Here is a 17,732-nt window from a genome sequence, read left to right on the forward strand (position 1 = left end):
AACCATCATGCTACTGTTTATGGACTGGCAAGGTGATGGGCTTCTGCAACAGGACAATGCACATCCACATGTGTCCCATGTCACCCAATGTGCTCTTGAAGTTGTACATAGTCTACCCTGGCCAGCACGATCTCTGGATCTGTCCTCCATTTAGCATGTTTGGGATTGGACAAAATGTTGTCTTGCATGGTCTGCACGTATGGCATGAACTCTGGCACAGCAGAAGCACCAGGTGGAAATTGAATGGCAGTCCATTCTGCAAGAATACATTCAGCACCTCTAAGATTGTCTCCATGGGAGAATTGCATCCTGCATTGCTGCAAGAGGAGGGTATACCCAGTACTAGCACTGACGTTGTGCATGCTCTGTTGACATACTCATGTGGGGCTCTGTCTGAGTGATCATGTGTTATATACGTCTTCAAGAATGTGGAAACAAAAATTCCCCCTGCCGAGGTGGCGAATTAATGGTGTTCGGTTTTCATTTTCCAGGAGTGTATTTACCCAACTGCAGCCCATCTACCCCCCTTGCATTTTCATAATAGCCATAATAAAATCTTCAACTCTGGTGTGTTTTCTAATTTGTGTGTTTCTTTTTGCTACATTGCTCACTGGACAATCCTCAACTTTTTTAATGGTTTTCACATTGTCTGTCTTGCTTTCATGAGTCAAAACTGGCAGGACATGCCGAGTCTAAGCTTTTGCTTTGAGACACATCAGAAGCACGATTTTGAAACCTGTATTTAGTTTCAAGGATATTGTACTTCGTTTTTTTCTGTGCTGTCCATCCAGTCACTGTTCTGAACAAGCAAACTTGTCAACTGATTCTAGGACTTCATTTCTAATGTATTGTTTCCATCTCAATTTATTGGTTAAGCATTGTAATTTTTGGAAGTCTCTTCAGGTTTGCTGCCGGGGCCTAAAATCAACTCAATTCAATGTTTCGGCAATCCAGCTGGTCACCATCTTCAGGAGAATGCTGCTTCTGCTGATGAGGCCCATAGAGAACTGATGCCAGGCTACAAAACAACGTCCTATATAGGCCACCATACAGTACATGGCACATGCACCGCCCATCACGGTTGCTGCCCTCAAAGACGGGGAGGTGGTGCCGCGATATATTGCACTCAGGGACCCACCAAAGAACGTTCTTTTTTGATGTGGGATAGTACAGGATTCCGCTTCCTGTCAAGAGTAAACCCAATGTATCTGTTGATTAACTTATCTGCCAACCTAATTTCAAGTGCCTCTTCATAAACACTTTTCCAAAAACCGGAAGTGTTGGCAACTATCTCAGTTTCGTCAAATTTCATACCATGTCCCTCATTAAGCAGTGTATTGCAGCTACTGCCGATTTTTCCATCTGGTGTAGCTTCATATGACAGCAATGTTCCACACGCCTGGCATGAATTGTGTGAATCGAACGGCCGATGTAAGCATTCCCACATTGACACAGAATTTTGTATATTCCATGTTTCCTAGGCCCCAAATCGTCTTTCACACTGCCAAGTAGTTCCTTAATCTTAGGTGGAAGACACACACTCTTAATATTAAAATTCCTTAATCCTTTCAGTCTTAAAACAATATGCCTCCAGCATAAGGAAGAAGGGCCAACTATCTATGTTCCTCTTCATGCACCCCCAGTGATGGTCCACACTCCATAGCCCAATGAATATGCTTCTCAGAGTATCCATTTTCCTTAAAAACGGCCATCAAATGTACAAGTTCTTAGGTTAAGTTGTCCTAGTCAGAAATGGCATTTGCTCTGTGTACCAAAGTCCTAAGGATGCCACTGTATTGGTGTGGTGGACAACTGGTAGAATGCAGATTCTGATCTGTGTGCATCGGCTTTTGGTGATCACTATGATCGAAAGTACCATCTGGTTTTTTATAAACCATAATGTCTGAAAATAGAACCATTCCATCACTTTCAACCTCCATGGTAAATTTAATGTGGGGATGAAGACAGTTGAAGTGGTCCAAAAATCTTTTAAGAGCGTCACATCCATGGAGTCAGATGAAGAAGGTATTATCCACACATCTCCAGAAGCATGTTGGTTGCAAAGCTGAAATCCTCAGTACCATATCTTCGAAGTCCTCCATAAATAAACTGGCAAAATGGGTGATAAAGGACTACCCATAGCCACCCTGCTGTTCTGTTAAAAATATTGCCATTAAATAAAAAATATGTGGATGTCAGCACATGACGAATCTTCACCAACTCATCATCCAGTTTTCCACTGATCAAACTAAGGGACTCTTCCAGGAGGACTTGTCTAAACAGAGATACCGCGTCAAAACTAACTGATAGATCTGAAGTACCCAGCCTCAGAGATTTCGGTCGCCGAATAAAATCCACCGAATTGGAGATATGGTGTTCGCACTTGCCAACATATGGACTTAGAACAGATGATAAATATTTCGCCAGGTTATAAGTGGGTGCACTCAAATTACTGGCAATAGGGCATAGAGGAACCTCTTCCTTATGCAACTTAGGCAGACCATACAACCCAGACAGAACGGCAGCACCAGGATGAAGTTTCTTAAATAAATCTTTAGACAACGGACTCCTTGTGCTTAATCCTTTTTGTGGGGTCACTAGATAGACTTCTGTATGCTGGGTTGTTGAGTTGTAAATCCATTTTAGGACATAATCGTCCCACGTTACTACAACCATGGCATTCCCCTTGTCAGCTGGTAAATCATCATCATCATTCCTAAGGGAACAAATGGCTGCTCTCTATGTGGAAGAGATGTTATCAATTTTGTAAGATTTTCTGGCCTGGCTTCGAACTTGCTCTAATAAGTTCTCTGATCAGTTGTTGAAGTTTTTGTGTTCTAGTGTCAAACAACACAGTGCTATCAGGAAAACGAAGGTGTGTTAGTTATGCCTTACTCCTAAGTTCTCCCAGTTCAAGGTTCTCAAAACTTCCTGTAAGATTACTTGGAATAGTTTTGGTGATATGGCATCTTCTTATCTGACTCCTCTTTCCTTGTGCTCATGTATAGCTGTACCATTGATATATATTCTTTGGTTTATTAACATAGGTTGAGTAGATGACTTGTTTCATAAGGGCTTAAAAAAAATGTTGAAACTGTTCAACTCTTGCTTTGGTAAGATTTTTTGTACTGTAAATAATGTTGGTCTTCATGATCATAAATTGTGACAAATAATGGATATATTTATGTGTAATTTCAGAGCTCAGCCAGTCTCTTCAGGTGTCAGTTTTGCTGAGGGGGTATGATCGCTGGTAAAGCTGTTGAGAGGAAATCTCTTAATAGCTTTACCTTGTACCTTTTGTACGTAATAGTACCACATTGCAGGAATGTTGTAGCAATTACTACTTAATTTTTTTAAACAGAATAATGGTGCAAATTTTTGTCTAATGAAGTAACAACTGGCAAATAGCACATCACATGTTGGCAACAATTTATACTTGATTTGTAGGTTTGGTTTCTTACAATAATCTCAAAGGTTGGCAGGGTGTATACACTCTGGGACATCTGGGAAAAACCCTGGAAATTTTTCATTTTAGACTTGACTTAAATTTTTGTAATTTTGACTGGTAAGAAGTGATGAAGAGCAAAATATGTCAAAGGCTTTAGGATGAAGACTATGGAATACTTAGTAGCAATAAACTGCTGCCAGCGAGTGTGACATCACAGCTGTTTACATAAAGTATGTTTGAGCTGTTGCTCACTTGCATGCGCAGTTGAGTTGAGTATGGGTAGTACCTTCTCCCTCTTCCAGCTACTTGACGTGTGGCTGTTAGCTGTATCAGCAGTAGCAACAAGTAGCCAGATGCTATCCAGAAAAACTTCTGACTCGCCCAAGCTGCCAAAGATTGCCGCATGTGCATAGCAGTCTGGGTTGTAGTGGCGAGGGGGTTAGTTTCCACGTAAGCAGTTTTCATGTTTAGTGATTTTACTGTTTCGTCTTTGTTTGTATGTTTCACATCAAATGAAATCAAAACAGATGTATGTGGGTGAGAGCTTCAAGTGAATTAAAATACATTAACATAACTATGAAGGCTAACATATGTTAGTTTTCTGGTTTTATTTTATTTCCATGGTTTTGGCAGTCAGTTGCTTTGCAGAACAATGAAGCTATTTTTGTTAGTTTGCTAAATAAGTGTGGCTTTTCACGCTATTGACTAGTTTCAACCATTCATTGAATTTCAAGTGCACATTTTCATCTTCTGGAAAATATGGCAGTATGCAATCATATACAACCACTCACTTGATGATGAAAGGTCTGTTCCTAAAGACTTGAAAGTAGCACAGGTCACACCAATATTCAAGAAAGGAAATAGGAGTAACCCATTGAATTAGTCCCATACCACTGACCTCCATTTGCAGGAGGATTTTGGAGTGTATACTGTACTCAAACATTATGAATCACCTTGAAGAAAATGACTTGTTGATACATGACCAACACAGATTCAGAAAATATTGTTCTTGTGCAACGCAGCTAGCTCTTTATTCCCAAGAAGTAATGAGTGCTGCCAACAAGGGACCTCAGATCGATTACATAATCCTAGATTTCCAGGCGGCTTTTGGTACCGTTTCTCACAAGCGACTATTAATTAAATTGCGTGCATGTGGAGTATTGTCTCAGTTGTGTGACTGCTGGATTCGTGATTTCCTCTCAGAGAGGTCACAGTTCGTAGTGATAGACTGTAAATCATCAAGAACCGAAGTGATATGTGGCATTCCCCAAGGTAGTGTCATAGGCCCTCTGCTGTTCCTGATTTACATAAATGACATAGGTGATAATCTGAGCAGCCCTATTAGATTGTTTGCAGATGACGCTATAATTTACCGTCTAGTAAAATCATTGGATGATCAATTACAAAACGATGTAGAGAAAATTTCTGTATGGTGTGAAAAGTGGCAATTGGCACTAAACAAAGAAAAGTGAGAGATCATCCATACGGGTACTAAAAGAAATCTGATAAATTTAGGGTATGTGGTAAATCGCACAAATCTAAGGGCTGTCAATTCGACTAAATACCTAGGAATTATAATTATGAGCAACTTAAATTGGAAAGACCACATAGATAATATAGTGGGGAAGGTGAAACAATGACTGCGCTTTGTTGGCAGAACACTTAGAAGATGCGACAAACCCACTAGAGACAACCTATATTACACTTGTCCGTCGTCTGCTGGAATATTGCTGTGCGGTGTGGGATCCTTACCTGGTACATTTGATGGAGGACATCAAAAAGTGCGAAGAAGGGCAGCTTATTTCGTATTATTGCACAGTAGGGGTGAGAGTATCACTGATATGATACGCGAGTTGGGTTGCCAGTCAGTGAAACAAAGGTTGTTTCTTTGCGGCAAGATCTATTTAAGAAATTTCAGTCACCAACTTTCTCTTCTGAATGGGAAAATATTTTGTTGACACCCACCTACATAGGGAGAAATGATCACCATAATAAAATAAGAGAAATCGGAGCTCAAATGGAAAGGTTTATGTGTTCCTTTTTCCCACGCGCCATATGAGAGTGGAATGGTAGAGTAGTAGTATGTAAATGGTTCAATGAACCGTCTGCCAGGCACTTCAGTGTGAATTGCAGAGTAACGATGTAGATGAAGAACCAAACATGAGATAATACAGTACTGGTACTTCAAGAAAATTTGTGTCCCGAAAACTGCAATGAAATCTTAATATCAGGTTGAGGCCTACTTCATTGTGAATCTGGACATACGAATGTGCTCTTTAAGCCAAATTATCCATTTTAGCATGGTGTACGAAATTCTGATTCTCTTAGAGTATCCTGTTTATTTTATGATGCCATGTAAGATCTCTTAATACTATATGTGTATGAACATATGGGCTTCCTAAATCATCGTAGCTGCCCATGCACAGTAAGGTCTGTTTCCTGGCTCTCTCTGGCAACTGCTGAAATGAAGCCATTTGTAACAGGTCGCGGGAAAATATTGTGAATGGTGCTTTGAAAAGCATTAGTTTCAAAGTAAGTTTCCTTTTACGCAAGATGATTTAAGTTACATTTGCGAATATGCAATGAATTTCTTAAATCACAGAGCATTTGATTCTCATTTAATACTTAAAACATTGTGGACTAGGCACTTAGAAGAATTTTGAGCCCAGAAGACCAGAAATTGTCATTATTTAAAACCTTACTGGCACATTTGTGTGATGTATCTTAAAGTGCAACACATGCAAAAAAAGACCAATATTAAATGTGAAAGCTTAGCTTTTCTTGTAGCTGCACTACGTGTATTAATTTAAACCCTTAACTTTTCGTATTTGTGTGTTCACTCTACTTAAGTGATGTTGCTATTGGCTGACTGTCATGTGTCCTATGCTCTGAATATCTGCTGTCATTGGTTGACAAGGCCACATGACATGAGCTATGATTGGCTTACAAAAGTGAATTTCAACCTTGATTTCAATGCTTCAAAAACTAACATGATGTTTTGAACCTGTACTATCGTAACACAAATACAACAATATGCAGTGCATCGTAATATAAAAATATGCGGTGTAAATGTTGCTACACAACAGAGCTTTCCAAAACTTTTATTCTTTCCGAGTTTTTTTCTCTGAAGTTCCACAGTGGTGTATAAAACCTTTATCATTCAAAGGATTGATATTTTTACAGCTCCAAGGGAAAGTATACTGTCACGTATCATGGAAAAAGTGTATTTTTCACCTTGGGAGAAGTGTATTTGCACGTGGGAAAAAGTGCATTTTTAACCAGGAAACCTGTTTTTTTATACCCCTGTTGATCTTATAACAGTGGTATGAATTAAAGCTTTACACCCCAAAAAGATGGGCATAGCCAAACATTAGTTGACAAAAGTTTACAAACATTGTTCACGATATAACCGGTAATTTCATCAACAGAAAATTCTATACTTTCTCAAAGACTAACACTTTTCAACAGCTTGTGAGTCTTTCATAGATATTCTAAATTTTCATTTCTTCTCTTTGTTTTGTTGTCAACCGCATTACCAAGAATGATCATTTTTGACCATTCAGTTTATCTCTTCAGTTTGAGTTACTATCATTTATTTGCTATTTTATTTTCATTTAGATAATTCATTGTCTTCTTACAACCTCCTTCACCTACCAGCCTTTCATCTAATTTTCTACTCTTCTGTTAGATTTGCTATCTTTGCATAACTACATGTTGCTTTGTGTTTAAAGGGTGCCCTCTGTGTGTGATAAAACAGACTTAGTGTGTTGCAGTGTAGAAGTTTCTCTCTCTCTCTCTCTCTCTCTCTCTCTCTCTCTCTCTCTCTCTCTCTTTTTGAGAAGTATTTCTAATTAATCAGTTAAAGGGCTTTAGTTCTGAACAATGTTTGGTGTAAGGCAGGTAGTTGCCTAATGTGACTGATACTTTTTTATAACATTATGTGAGAAGTAGTGAAGAATGTGATAGAATGCATCAACTTTGAGTTATAACGCTTAAAAGTGTCATTAAAAAGTATATATATTGTATGTATTTCGTACAATAATGCGTATTCTAACCATGAAAGTAATGGAACCCTCATGGGAATACAGGACTTTTGGGTGGGCATTTTCGTGTTCTTAATGCCGTCAAAAGCACTAAAAACTTTAGAATTTGAGCCCAAAGTAGGGACATTAATATAAATACAGAATGCATTATGTATAAAGTGCCACGATAAATTTGTTGGCTCAGTATGTAGTGGAATTTCATCACAACAAAACAATCACCGTTCAACCTAATGTAGATCTTGGTTTACACTACAGACCAGTCAGTCACCTGGAACTTTTACACCAAAATTAATAAATAAAATGTCATTGGTGGCATCACTGATAAAAGCAGATTGCCAGTACCACTAACTTCACTATGCTCTTTCTTGTACTTTCTGCCATTTACGTTCATAGTTGTAATGTTACATTTTATCAGTAATTCAGTGTATGTGTACATTCTTTGATTTTGATCTTATTTCCACAGAATTCGACTTGAGGCAACAAAGCCACCAAAAAGCATTGAAGAAGATTCAGAAAGCGAAGAAGATAGTGAAGATGAAAGTGATGAAATGAAAGGTAATACTTGACAAAGCATTTTTCGATACTGCAAGAATTCAAAATGGACACATTGTGTTTTTGTAGTAATTGTATTTTGTCTGTTCCACTGTCAGTAGTTTGCCTGCTGGTAGTCTGCATGAAACAGGGAGGAAATACATATTAGGCAGTACAGTAATTTTAGTGCATTTGCTCAAATAAGTATATCCATTATGGTATAAACAGGTATATTTGACTGTGCCCAGGGTAAATTGACAGGATTCTTTGTGTAATTGGTTTCCTAATATTATATTTATCTTCAATTTAAGTCATTGCATCAGATAGTTCCGTGAACATTAATGATCAGTTCACTCAGAAAAGTGTATAAATTTGTTAATAATTTGCAAAGATTTTCAGTGTGTAGTTCAAATTCTTCTAGGTTTTTAGTGGCATTTCATCATTATTGTGGTTTGCAGATTAAATTTCACTCTAGCCTCCTAGGCAGAAGAAAAAATGATGAATCAGGCTGTCAGTCAACATATCCTGTGTTTATATGATGACTAGGTACCTGAAAAAATTAACATTTGGTACAAATACAAATATAGATTCAAATTCTGCCTCAGAATGCAAAAATGCGAAATTACTAGGGTGTGCTGAAAAGTAAGGCCTCTGAAATTTTTAATTTGAGAACTCTTTAGTTACCCACTTAAATTCAGAGTCCTCTTGTCAGAGGACTGCTACTTGTCAGTGAAGCAGGAAATTCAACAGAGTAATATGCATACATGCTTGCCTTGTGATACCTCAGCCGATATTGAAAAGTGGATAAAAAAAACTGAGGCATTACTTTCTAACATGTCCTCGTACCTAATAAATGCTATTTGATGGTGAATTGTATCCACATGAACTATTTTTGTGAGCGTGTGTGAAATATGTTTGTTTTCTGCATAAACATGGTGTCCCAGGAGGAATGGTTAATATTCAGGAATATGTCAGGAATGATCCGAAGCAAAACAGTCTAGTAAACATGGGCTCTACCTCTTCTACTAAAGTGCTCATAGCTCTTCATGCATGTTAGACCCATGTTTACTAGACTTTTTGCTCGAAATGATTATTTCTGCCATATTGCTGGTATTGACCAATATCAGCGATATTGAGCAATTTTCAGTCACTGGTATTTGCCAATCATCTTAACAAATTAGGCAAGAAAATGTGCTTAATAACAGATTTGTAAAATAAAAAGCTGCATAAATGCAGCGACGTATTTGTGTGCTCAGTGCTCTAGTGTCAATCCAATTGTCTGTGGTTCAGATGGTGCTATAAAACGCACACTGCATAGGGCAATACAGGACTCAGGTGCAGACTTAACATCTTGCAACAAAGAAATCTATTGTTCGCCTGCTAGCTAAAATTTGACAGTTGGTACAGTTTAGACGCTTTTGAGTTTTGGATGTTTTGAACTGTGGTTGCATCAAATACCAGTAGAGGTTGGGTCTGAACTACAAAGTTCAACACTGCTAACCTCAACAAGCAATAGTGTAGTAGCAGTTACTTGCTTGTTTTCTTATTTTGAAATGATTCTATCATGGACTTAGATTACAATCTTCATCACACCAGAAAGGGTCGGTGAGCCCTATGACCTTTTGGCAGTTTGGCTATTGCAGTAACACCCAATATGTGTGTAAGGTGGCTGCCCTGCAGAAGGGAGGCAGAGCTTCTTTCCCCCCACTGCCCCTCTGGTGGTCCTAATGCTAGTTTATTTACACTTGGGGCTGGCAGCCAGTTTATAGGATCTAATACAGTGATAGGAAAACAAAACCTGTCAACATATTTAAACAGTGTCAAAATCTTCCCCTAACTTATGAATAGTTTCTTTCGATTCTACTTCTATGCTAAATACCTTAAAAATTCTTCCTGTAGCGAAGTCAGTTGTGGGTCTCATGCTATTAATGCCGATGAAAGATTGAAATCAATATTCTGCAAAGTTTGTAATCATTGAAGTGGGTGGGAAAAGAAAAATGTGGAGGAACACCTTAAATCAGCAAAGATTATGTTCACCAGTAGGAAAAGAATGCTGGTTCTCAACAGAAAAATCATTTGTTGAAAGCATAAATAGAGCCAAAAGAAGAAAACAAGAAATGATAATTTCAGAAAGAAATTGTTGAAGTTTTGGCAAAACCAAATATTCCAGTCAAAAATCACTAAGGCTTCATCTTCAGGCATGTAGCATGGCAGCCTTTTAAGTTTGGATCCCTAATCATTTACAGACAAAAAATTTTAAGTGTGAATTTTGCCAAAAGATGATGCTCCATTTTTCAGGTCCCAAGTAGTGCTACTGTTATCGACACTGTGGATAGCTGAAAATTTTTGTCTTTGAGTAGATAAAATGTTTCAGTAATACATAGTAAGAATGGTACTCCAGTTTTGAGTGGTTTTTGCAAACATTAGCCCAGAATTAATTTGCTTGTGTCAACTTAGTGCAGGATAATTTAGATCAAAGACCAAAATGAGAAATTGTTTGTAAAAGATTTACTAAATGATTTGCACAGTTTGAATTAGTTATCTTAAAAGGTCCAGTTCAACAATCAAAATTTTGAAAATGTTTTTTGGTGGGAAGATATAACCTGAAGTTTCTGCTAGTTGGTGTAGGAAGTTGAGGTCATTAAAGCATATGATTTTTTGGTTGATGTATTCCCAGTCCACTTGAAGTAGACATAAAATTCCAGATTCAGGTACAACCAGTGGTGGATGTAGTGGGGAAGAACTGAATGGTCCGTTGGCAGACATTACAAGTGACATTAATGTATGGAATAAAATTTCTCCAGATAATTTGTTTCGTTTTTTATTTAAAATCTGAAAGATGGGATTGAAATGTGACTTACAATGAGAGGCCAGACCAAGTATCACCAATTTTGATTGGCTTCAGCATACTGTATGTGATTACTTGAAAGAAACTCCTGTGAAAGGCTTTAGGTTGCTGTTCTTCTGTTTATGAAAAGTAACAGGGGTCAAAAATTGCTATAGGATCCATTTTGAGCTCAATGTAATCATTAGATCGCTCATAAATAAGAAAATTCTAGTTACATGTATCAGGTCCACAACCTGTTAGTGTCAGATTGTAGAATGGTAGTAATTTCGATCTGTTAGAGATACATTTGCTAAATGGGGCTGTTGCGAAGTAGTGCAAGCCTTGCATTCATATGTCAGCTTCCATGCCCATGGATTATGAATCACTTTTTATGCATTACTATTAACTTCTTGGCAGGGGAATGAAAGTAGTTGAGAAATCTGTTTATCATTTTTTTAAAAAATTCTGAACAAGGGAAAAATCAGTTTATATCCATATGAACATTGATAACGTGTGTTGAGCCCCATTGCAGACTGGATTTTGTGTGGATTTCTGGATTTCTCATAAAAATATATTATCGTGTCTTAGGGAATATCAATATGGGATCAATAAAGCATGACATACTTATTGGTAATCTCTCATCCCCCCCCCCCTCTCTCTCTCTCTCTCTCTCTCTCTCTCTCTCTCTCTCTCTCTCTCTCTCTCTCTCTCTCTCTCTCTCTCTCTCCCCCCCCCCCTCCCCCCCTCCCTCCCCCCTCCCTCCCCTTCTTTCTCCCTCCCCCCCCCCCCCTCTTTAATTTGGAGGACGACTGTTCAATCCCACGTCCGGCCATCCTGCTTTAGGTTTTGCGTGATTTCCCTAAATCGCTCCAGGCAAATGCCGGGATGGTTCCTTTGAATGGGCACAGCCTGCTTCCTTCCCCGTCCTTCCCTTATTCGATGAGACTGATGACCTCGCAGTTTCTCTTCCCCCAAACAACCCGACCCAACTCCCTCTCATTATCTTAGATCCCGTGTCAGGGCAAGCCTTCTCAGTGCATCAAAGGGTACTCACCATTGGAGGGAAAACAGAGAAATCATCTACACCAATCACAGTTGATGACATGACAACTTTGTGTGAACTACTGAAACAGACAGCTAACTGTGCATAAAGTTTGCACCCTTATGCTTGGTTATGCAGTTCTCTAAATGTTTCAAAAGTGTGGAGCAGTTTCATAATTTCCAAAGCTCTTAACTTGATGAGAGAAGAAAGTCACAGGATTGACATAGGGATGTACACTTCTGCCAGAATGACTTTCGTTCTATAAACCTGCTGACTTGGGTTGTCCAGAAATATGGAATTATAGGTAACTATATCAATTTGCCCATTCAGTTTTCTGCTATTTCCATATAAAGTGCACCAGGCAAATATTGGTGGTGGTGGTGGTGGTGGTGGTGGTGGTGGTGGTGGTGGGGGGGGGGGGTGTCCTTTGGAAGGGCACAGCCAATTTCTTTCCCATCCATGAAACAATCAGAGTTCATGCTCTCTAATGTCATTGTTCAGGGTGTATACGCCACAGGACAACCGGGAAATAAAGGAGTTTTTTCATCTGGGATAAAACTAGGAATATTTAAGAGTTCTGGGAATTTTTCATCGTTTCAGTTTTCAGTTAATTTTTCATAATTTTTCATAATTTTGACTAGTAAGAACTGGCACTATCAAAGAATACTACTGTATCCAGTTACTGCAGCAATAATATATGTTGTTGTTGTTGTCTTCAGTCCTGAGACTGGTTTGATGCAGCTCTCCATGCTACTCTATCCTGTGCAAGCTTCTTCATCTTCCAGTACCTACTGCAACCCACATCCATCTGAATGTGCTTAGTGTATTCATCTCTTGGTCTCCCTCTATGATTTTTACCCTCCACGCTGCCCTCCAATACTAAAATGGTGATCCCTTGATGCCTCATAGCATGTACTACCAACAGATCCCTTCTTCTGGTCAAGTTGTGCCACAAACTCCACTTCTCCCCAATTCTATTCAATACCTCCTCATTAGTTACGTGATCTACCCATCTAATCTTCAGTATTCTTCTGTAGCACCACATTACGAAAGCTTCTATTCTCTTCTTGTCCAAACTAGTTATCGTCAATGTTTCACTTCCATACATGGCTATACTCCATACAAATACTTTCAGAAACTACTTCCTGTAACTTAAATCTATACTCGATGTTAACAAATTTCTCTTCTTCAGAAATGCTTTCCTTGCCATTGCCAGTCTACATTTTATACCCCCAAATAGCAAAACTCCCTTACTACTTCAAGTGTCTCATTTCCTAATCTAATTCCCTCAGCATCACTCGACTTAATTCGACTACATTCCATTATCCTCGTTTTGCATTTGTTGATGTTCATCTTATATACTCCTCTCAAGACACTGTCCATTCCATTCAACTGCTCTTCCAAGTCCTTTGCTGTCTCTGACAGAATTACAATGTCATCGGCAAACCTCAAAGTTTTTATTTCTTCTCCATGGATTTTAATACCTACTCCAAATTTTTCTTTTGTTTCCTTTACTGCTTGCTCAATATACAAATTGAATAACATCGGGGACAGGCTACAACCCTGTCTTACTCCCTTCCCAACCACTGCTTCCCTTTCATGTACCTCGACTCCTATAACTGCCATCTGGTTTCTGTACAAATATGTAAATAGCCTTTCACTCCCTGTATTTTACCCCTGCCACCTTTAAAATTTGAAAGAGGGTATTCCAGTCAACATTGTCAAAAGCTTTCTCTAAGTCTACAAATGCTAGAAACGTAGGTTTGCCTTTCCTTGATCTTTCTTCTAAGATAAGTCGTAAGGTCAGTATTGCCTCACGTGTTCCAGTATTTCTATGGAATCCAAACTGATCTTCCCCGAGATCGGCTTCTACTAGATTTTCCATTCGTCTGTAAGCAATTAGTGTTAGTATTTTGCAGCTGTGGCTTATTAAACTGATAGTTCGGTAATTTTCACATCTGTCAACACTTTCTTTCTTTGGGATCGGAATTATTATATTCTTCTTGAAGTCTGAGGGTATTTCGCCTGTTTCATACATCTTGCTCACCAGATGGTAAAGTTTTGTCAGGACTTCCTCTCCCAAGGCCATCAGTAGTTCCAATGGAATGTTGTCTACGCTGGGGGCCTTGTTTCGACTCAGGTCTTTCAGTGCTCTGTCAAACTCTTCACGCAGTATCGTATCTCCCATTTCATCTTCATCCACATCCTATTCCATTTCCATAATATTGTCCTCAAGTACATCGCCCTTGTATAGACCCTCTATATACTCCTTCCACTTTTCTGCTTTCCCTTCTTTGCTTAGAACTGGGTTTCCATCTGAACTCTTGATGTTCATACAAGTGTTTCTCTTTTCTCCAAAGGTCTCTTTAATTTTCCTGTAGGCAGTATCTATCTTACCCCTAGTGAGATAAGCCTCTACATCCTTAAATTTGTCCTCCAGCCATGCCTGCTTAGCCATTTTGCACTTCCTGTCGATCTCATTTTTGAGACGTTTGTATTCCTTTTTGCCTGCTTCATTTATTGCAATTTTATATTTTCTCCTTTCATCAATTAAATTCAATATATCTTCTGTTACCCAAGGATTTCTACTAGCCCTTGTCTTTTTACCTACTTGATCCTCTGCTGCCTTCACTACTTCATCCCTCAATAATATATAAACGAGAGAAAAACAGACAAAAGTTGCAAAGGAAATGTCATTTACACCAACAAAACACAGCGCACACACAAGTGTCTGCCAACAACAAAGTGTGTCAAAGGTTCTAGGACAAAGACTATGCAGTACTTCATAACAAACTCTTTCTGATGAGTGTGACGCCACAACTGTTTAGATTAGGTTAGTTTGAGCAAATGCCAGCGGACTGAGGTGCAGTTGAGTCTCCTATGAGCGGTAACTTCTCCCGCTTTTGGCTACTTAAAGTGTGGCTGTTAGCTATATTGGCAGTAACAAGCAGCCGTATGCTGCTTTTCTGTCATTCCAAAGTTGGCAGATTCGCTCATGTGCAGAGCAGTATGAGTTTTAGATGGGAGGGGTAGTTGCCACGTGGCCATGTTTACGTTTAGTGATTTTACTGCTATCTCTTAAGTTACAGCTCTCATGTCAAATGAACACAAAACGGATATCTGTAGCAGGGAGCTATCAAGTGAACTGATACATTCACATAATTACAGAAGGCTAAAATATGTTATTAATTTCAGTTTTCTTATATCCACAGTTTTGGCAATCGAGCATTAATCACCTTGCAGGACAATGAAGTTATTTTTGTCGATTTGCTAAAGAAATTTGGCTTTTATTAATCTTTTCTGCTGATGCATTCAATTTATGTGAAACAGGGTTTCATTCTGTATTCCCTGTTACTTTAAACTGTTCACTGAGTTTCAAGTGCACATTTTCATCTTCTGACACATATGGCATTATGCTGTAATGAAGAACAAAACATTAGGTATATTATTTCATGTTTTGTTCTTTATTGTGGCATAATAGCAGTGGTGGTATTCCAAGAAAATTTACATTCCTAAAACCACACTGCAAGCTTTATATCAGGTTGGAGTGTGCTTCATAGTGAATCTGGACATAAGAATGTGCACTTTAAGTCAAATTATGCATTTTCCTATGGTTTACAAATTTCTGTTGCTCTTGGAGTATCCTCTTGTTAAGATTACACATACAAGCATAAGGGCTTCCTATGTCATCGTGGATGTGTACACACAGTAACGCCTATTTTCTAGTGCTCTCTGGCAACTGCGATAGGTTGCAGGAAAATATTGCAAGTGGATGCTATGTGTGAGAATGTTCGATGAATTTCTTAATCGCAGGGCATTTTATTCTCATTTAAAACTTAACACTGTGAGTACCAGCCACTTAGAAGAATTTTGTTAGCTTTTCTTGTAGCAACACCATGTGTACTAATTTAAACGGTTAACTTTTCCTATTTGTGTGTTCATGGTACTTAAGTGTTGTTGCTATTGGGTGACTACATCATGTGCCCTATGCTCTGAATACCTGGTATCATCGACTGGCGAGATCATGTGATGAGCTCTGATTGGCTTACAAAATCACATTGCAATCTCGATTTCAATTCTTTGGAAATGAAGTGCTATTTTTGGTGAAATTCCAATTCACACTTTCATAATACATGTTGCTGCACATCAAAGATCTTTCAAATTTTGTAAGTGCCAGAAAGTTCTAAGATGGTGTATAAAACCTTAACCATTGGAAAGGTTGATAATTTTTACAGTTCAGAGGGAAAGCATACTGTCACTTAACATAGAAAAAGTGCATTTTCACCCGGAAAATTTGGCGAAAAACCCAAAAAAATTTTCCTTGTCCGTGTATACATCTTGTTGTCGACAGGATGCTGAATCCACTCCTTCCTTCCTTCCTTCCTTCCTTCCTTTTTGTAAGTGGTAGTGATCAATCTGCAGAATTTCTTGTGCTAAGGAGTAAAAAAGAAATGCATGAAGTGATTTGAACCGATGTGCACAGAAGCAGTAAAGAACTGCATGCTAGCCTGATGATGCCATTTGGTCAGTGCTTCAGTTACTAAGGGATTTCCACCTGAAGTACATCTGCAGTTGATCAGAATCATTAATTATTTGAAATCTTGATGCTTGTTAGATTGTGAATGTAATAATATAAATAAAATTTCTGTGTTATTGAGTACTCTAATTCCATCTGCTCTGAAGCATATTGTTACTCAAGATTTTGGACCTTAGTTATTTTTAATGGGACTGTAATTACCTAAACATTTCCTCAGGTGTCACTTTATAGCAGTACCATATTGAAATTGGTGGTTCGCAAAGTCTGGCTCTTCTTGTTAGATAGTTTTGTCAGCACTGTTCCAAAGAGTTCATGGCTTTATTAACTGAAGAAACAATGTCTCTGTGAACCATGACATAGAAAAATGTAAATCAAAATAATAGGGCAGCCCTCTGACTGGAGGAATACACACATTTATAAAATAGTTGTTTCTGAAGTTTTGCTGTACATAGGCCCTTGATTTATTGCATCAGTATAACATTAATGGTGTAAAAATTTTAATTTCATTATCAGGTTCGAAATAGAAAAGAGTTAAACTGTTATCAATGTCTCTGACAACTCAATGCAGAATTAATGACTCCCACCCCAAAATACACCAGCTTTAGACCATTTCAGTATCCCTGTTAGTAGTCATTTTCAGGGCAGTACTCTTTTGTGGTAAATCAGTGACTTTGTGATGCAGGTGCCTATTTCCCAGTCAGTATATAAAATCAAATATGGTTTGAAACTTCATGAACTGTATGAAGCTAATTTGGCTTGTGAAATGAAAGTCTGCTGTGCAAATCAGAGGAAAAGGCAGTGATCAGTAATGTATTTAATTTTTCTTTTAAAACTCCCAGGAACCAAGGGTATGTGATATTTATGGATGATTTTAAGAATGTTAACAAACCTGTCATAGACTTATAAAATGTTTGGGTCATTACATATCAGGAAGGATAACTCAAAAATGTTAGTTTCTATTAAACTGAAGAAGTATGTGACACCATGGGAAATAAATAAGATTGCTGTTTCAGAATAGGAAGCCAAAGGGATGTTTCCTCTCTTTATAAGATGTTTCATACTGAAATGATAGTTCATTAGAAAAAATCACAAAAATCTTTGAAACCCAAGACAGTCAGTGACATACGCAACATTGATAAGTCCGATCAAATGCTGTATTATTCACCTATTTGAAAAACTAATAGCACTTGTCCTATACGTTATTGATATTTCTTAAGAGTGTACATACCTTCCACCTGAAAACGTCAACCTCTATGAAGTTTATATTTAAAATGGTGGTGGGAAACGGTTGGTCAAATGCGAAC

The 17,732-nt window shown here is 38.2% G+C and overlaps 1 protein-coding gene across 1 annotated transcript in view; it reads left to right on the forward strand.

Moving 5' to 3' along the window:
- Positions 1 to 17,732, forward strand: part of LOC126298739 (protein phosphatase inhibitor 2-like) — a 32,016-nt gene that overhangs the window by 11,004 nt on the left and 3,280 nt on the right. The window contains exon 3 of the mRNA XM_049990177.1: positions 7,955 to 8,046. Within this exon, the coding sequence (XP_049846134.1) occupies positions 7,955 to 8,046 (92 nt within the window). The remainder of the gene's footprint in view (positions 1 to 7,954; positions 8,047 to 17,732) is intronic.

The sequence above is a fragment of the Schistocerca gregaria genome, chromosome X (assembly GCF_023897955.1).
Source record: "Schistocerca gregaria isolate iqSchGreg1 chromosome X, iqSchGreg1.2, whole genome shotgun sequence".
NCBI lineage: Eukaryota > Metazoa > Arthropoda > Insecta > Orthoptera > Acrididae > Schistocerca > Schistocerca gregaria.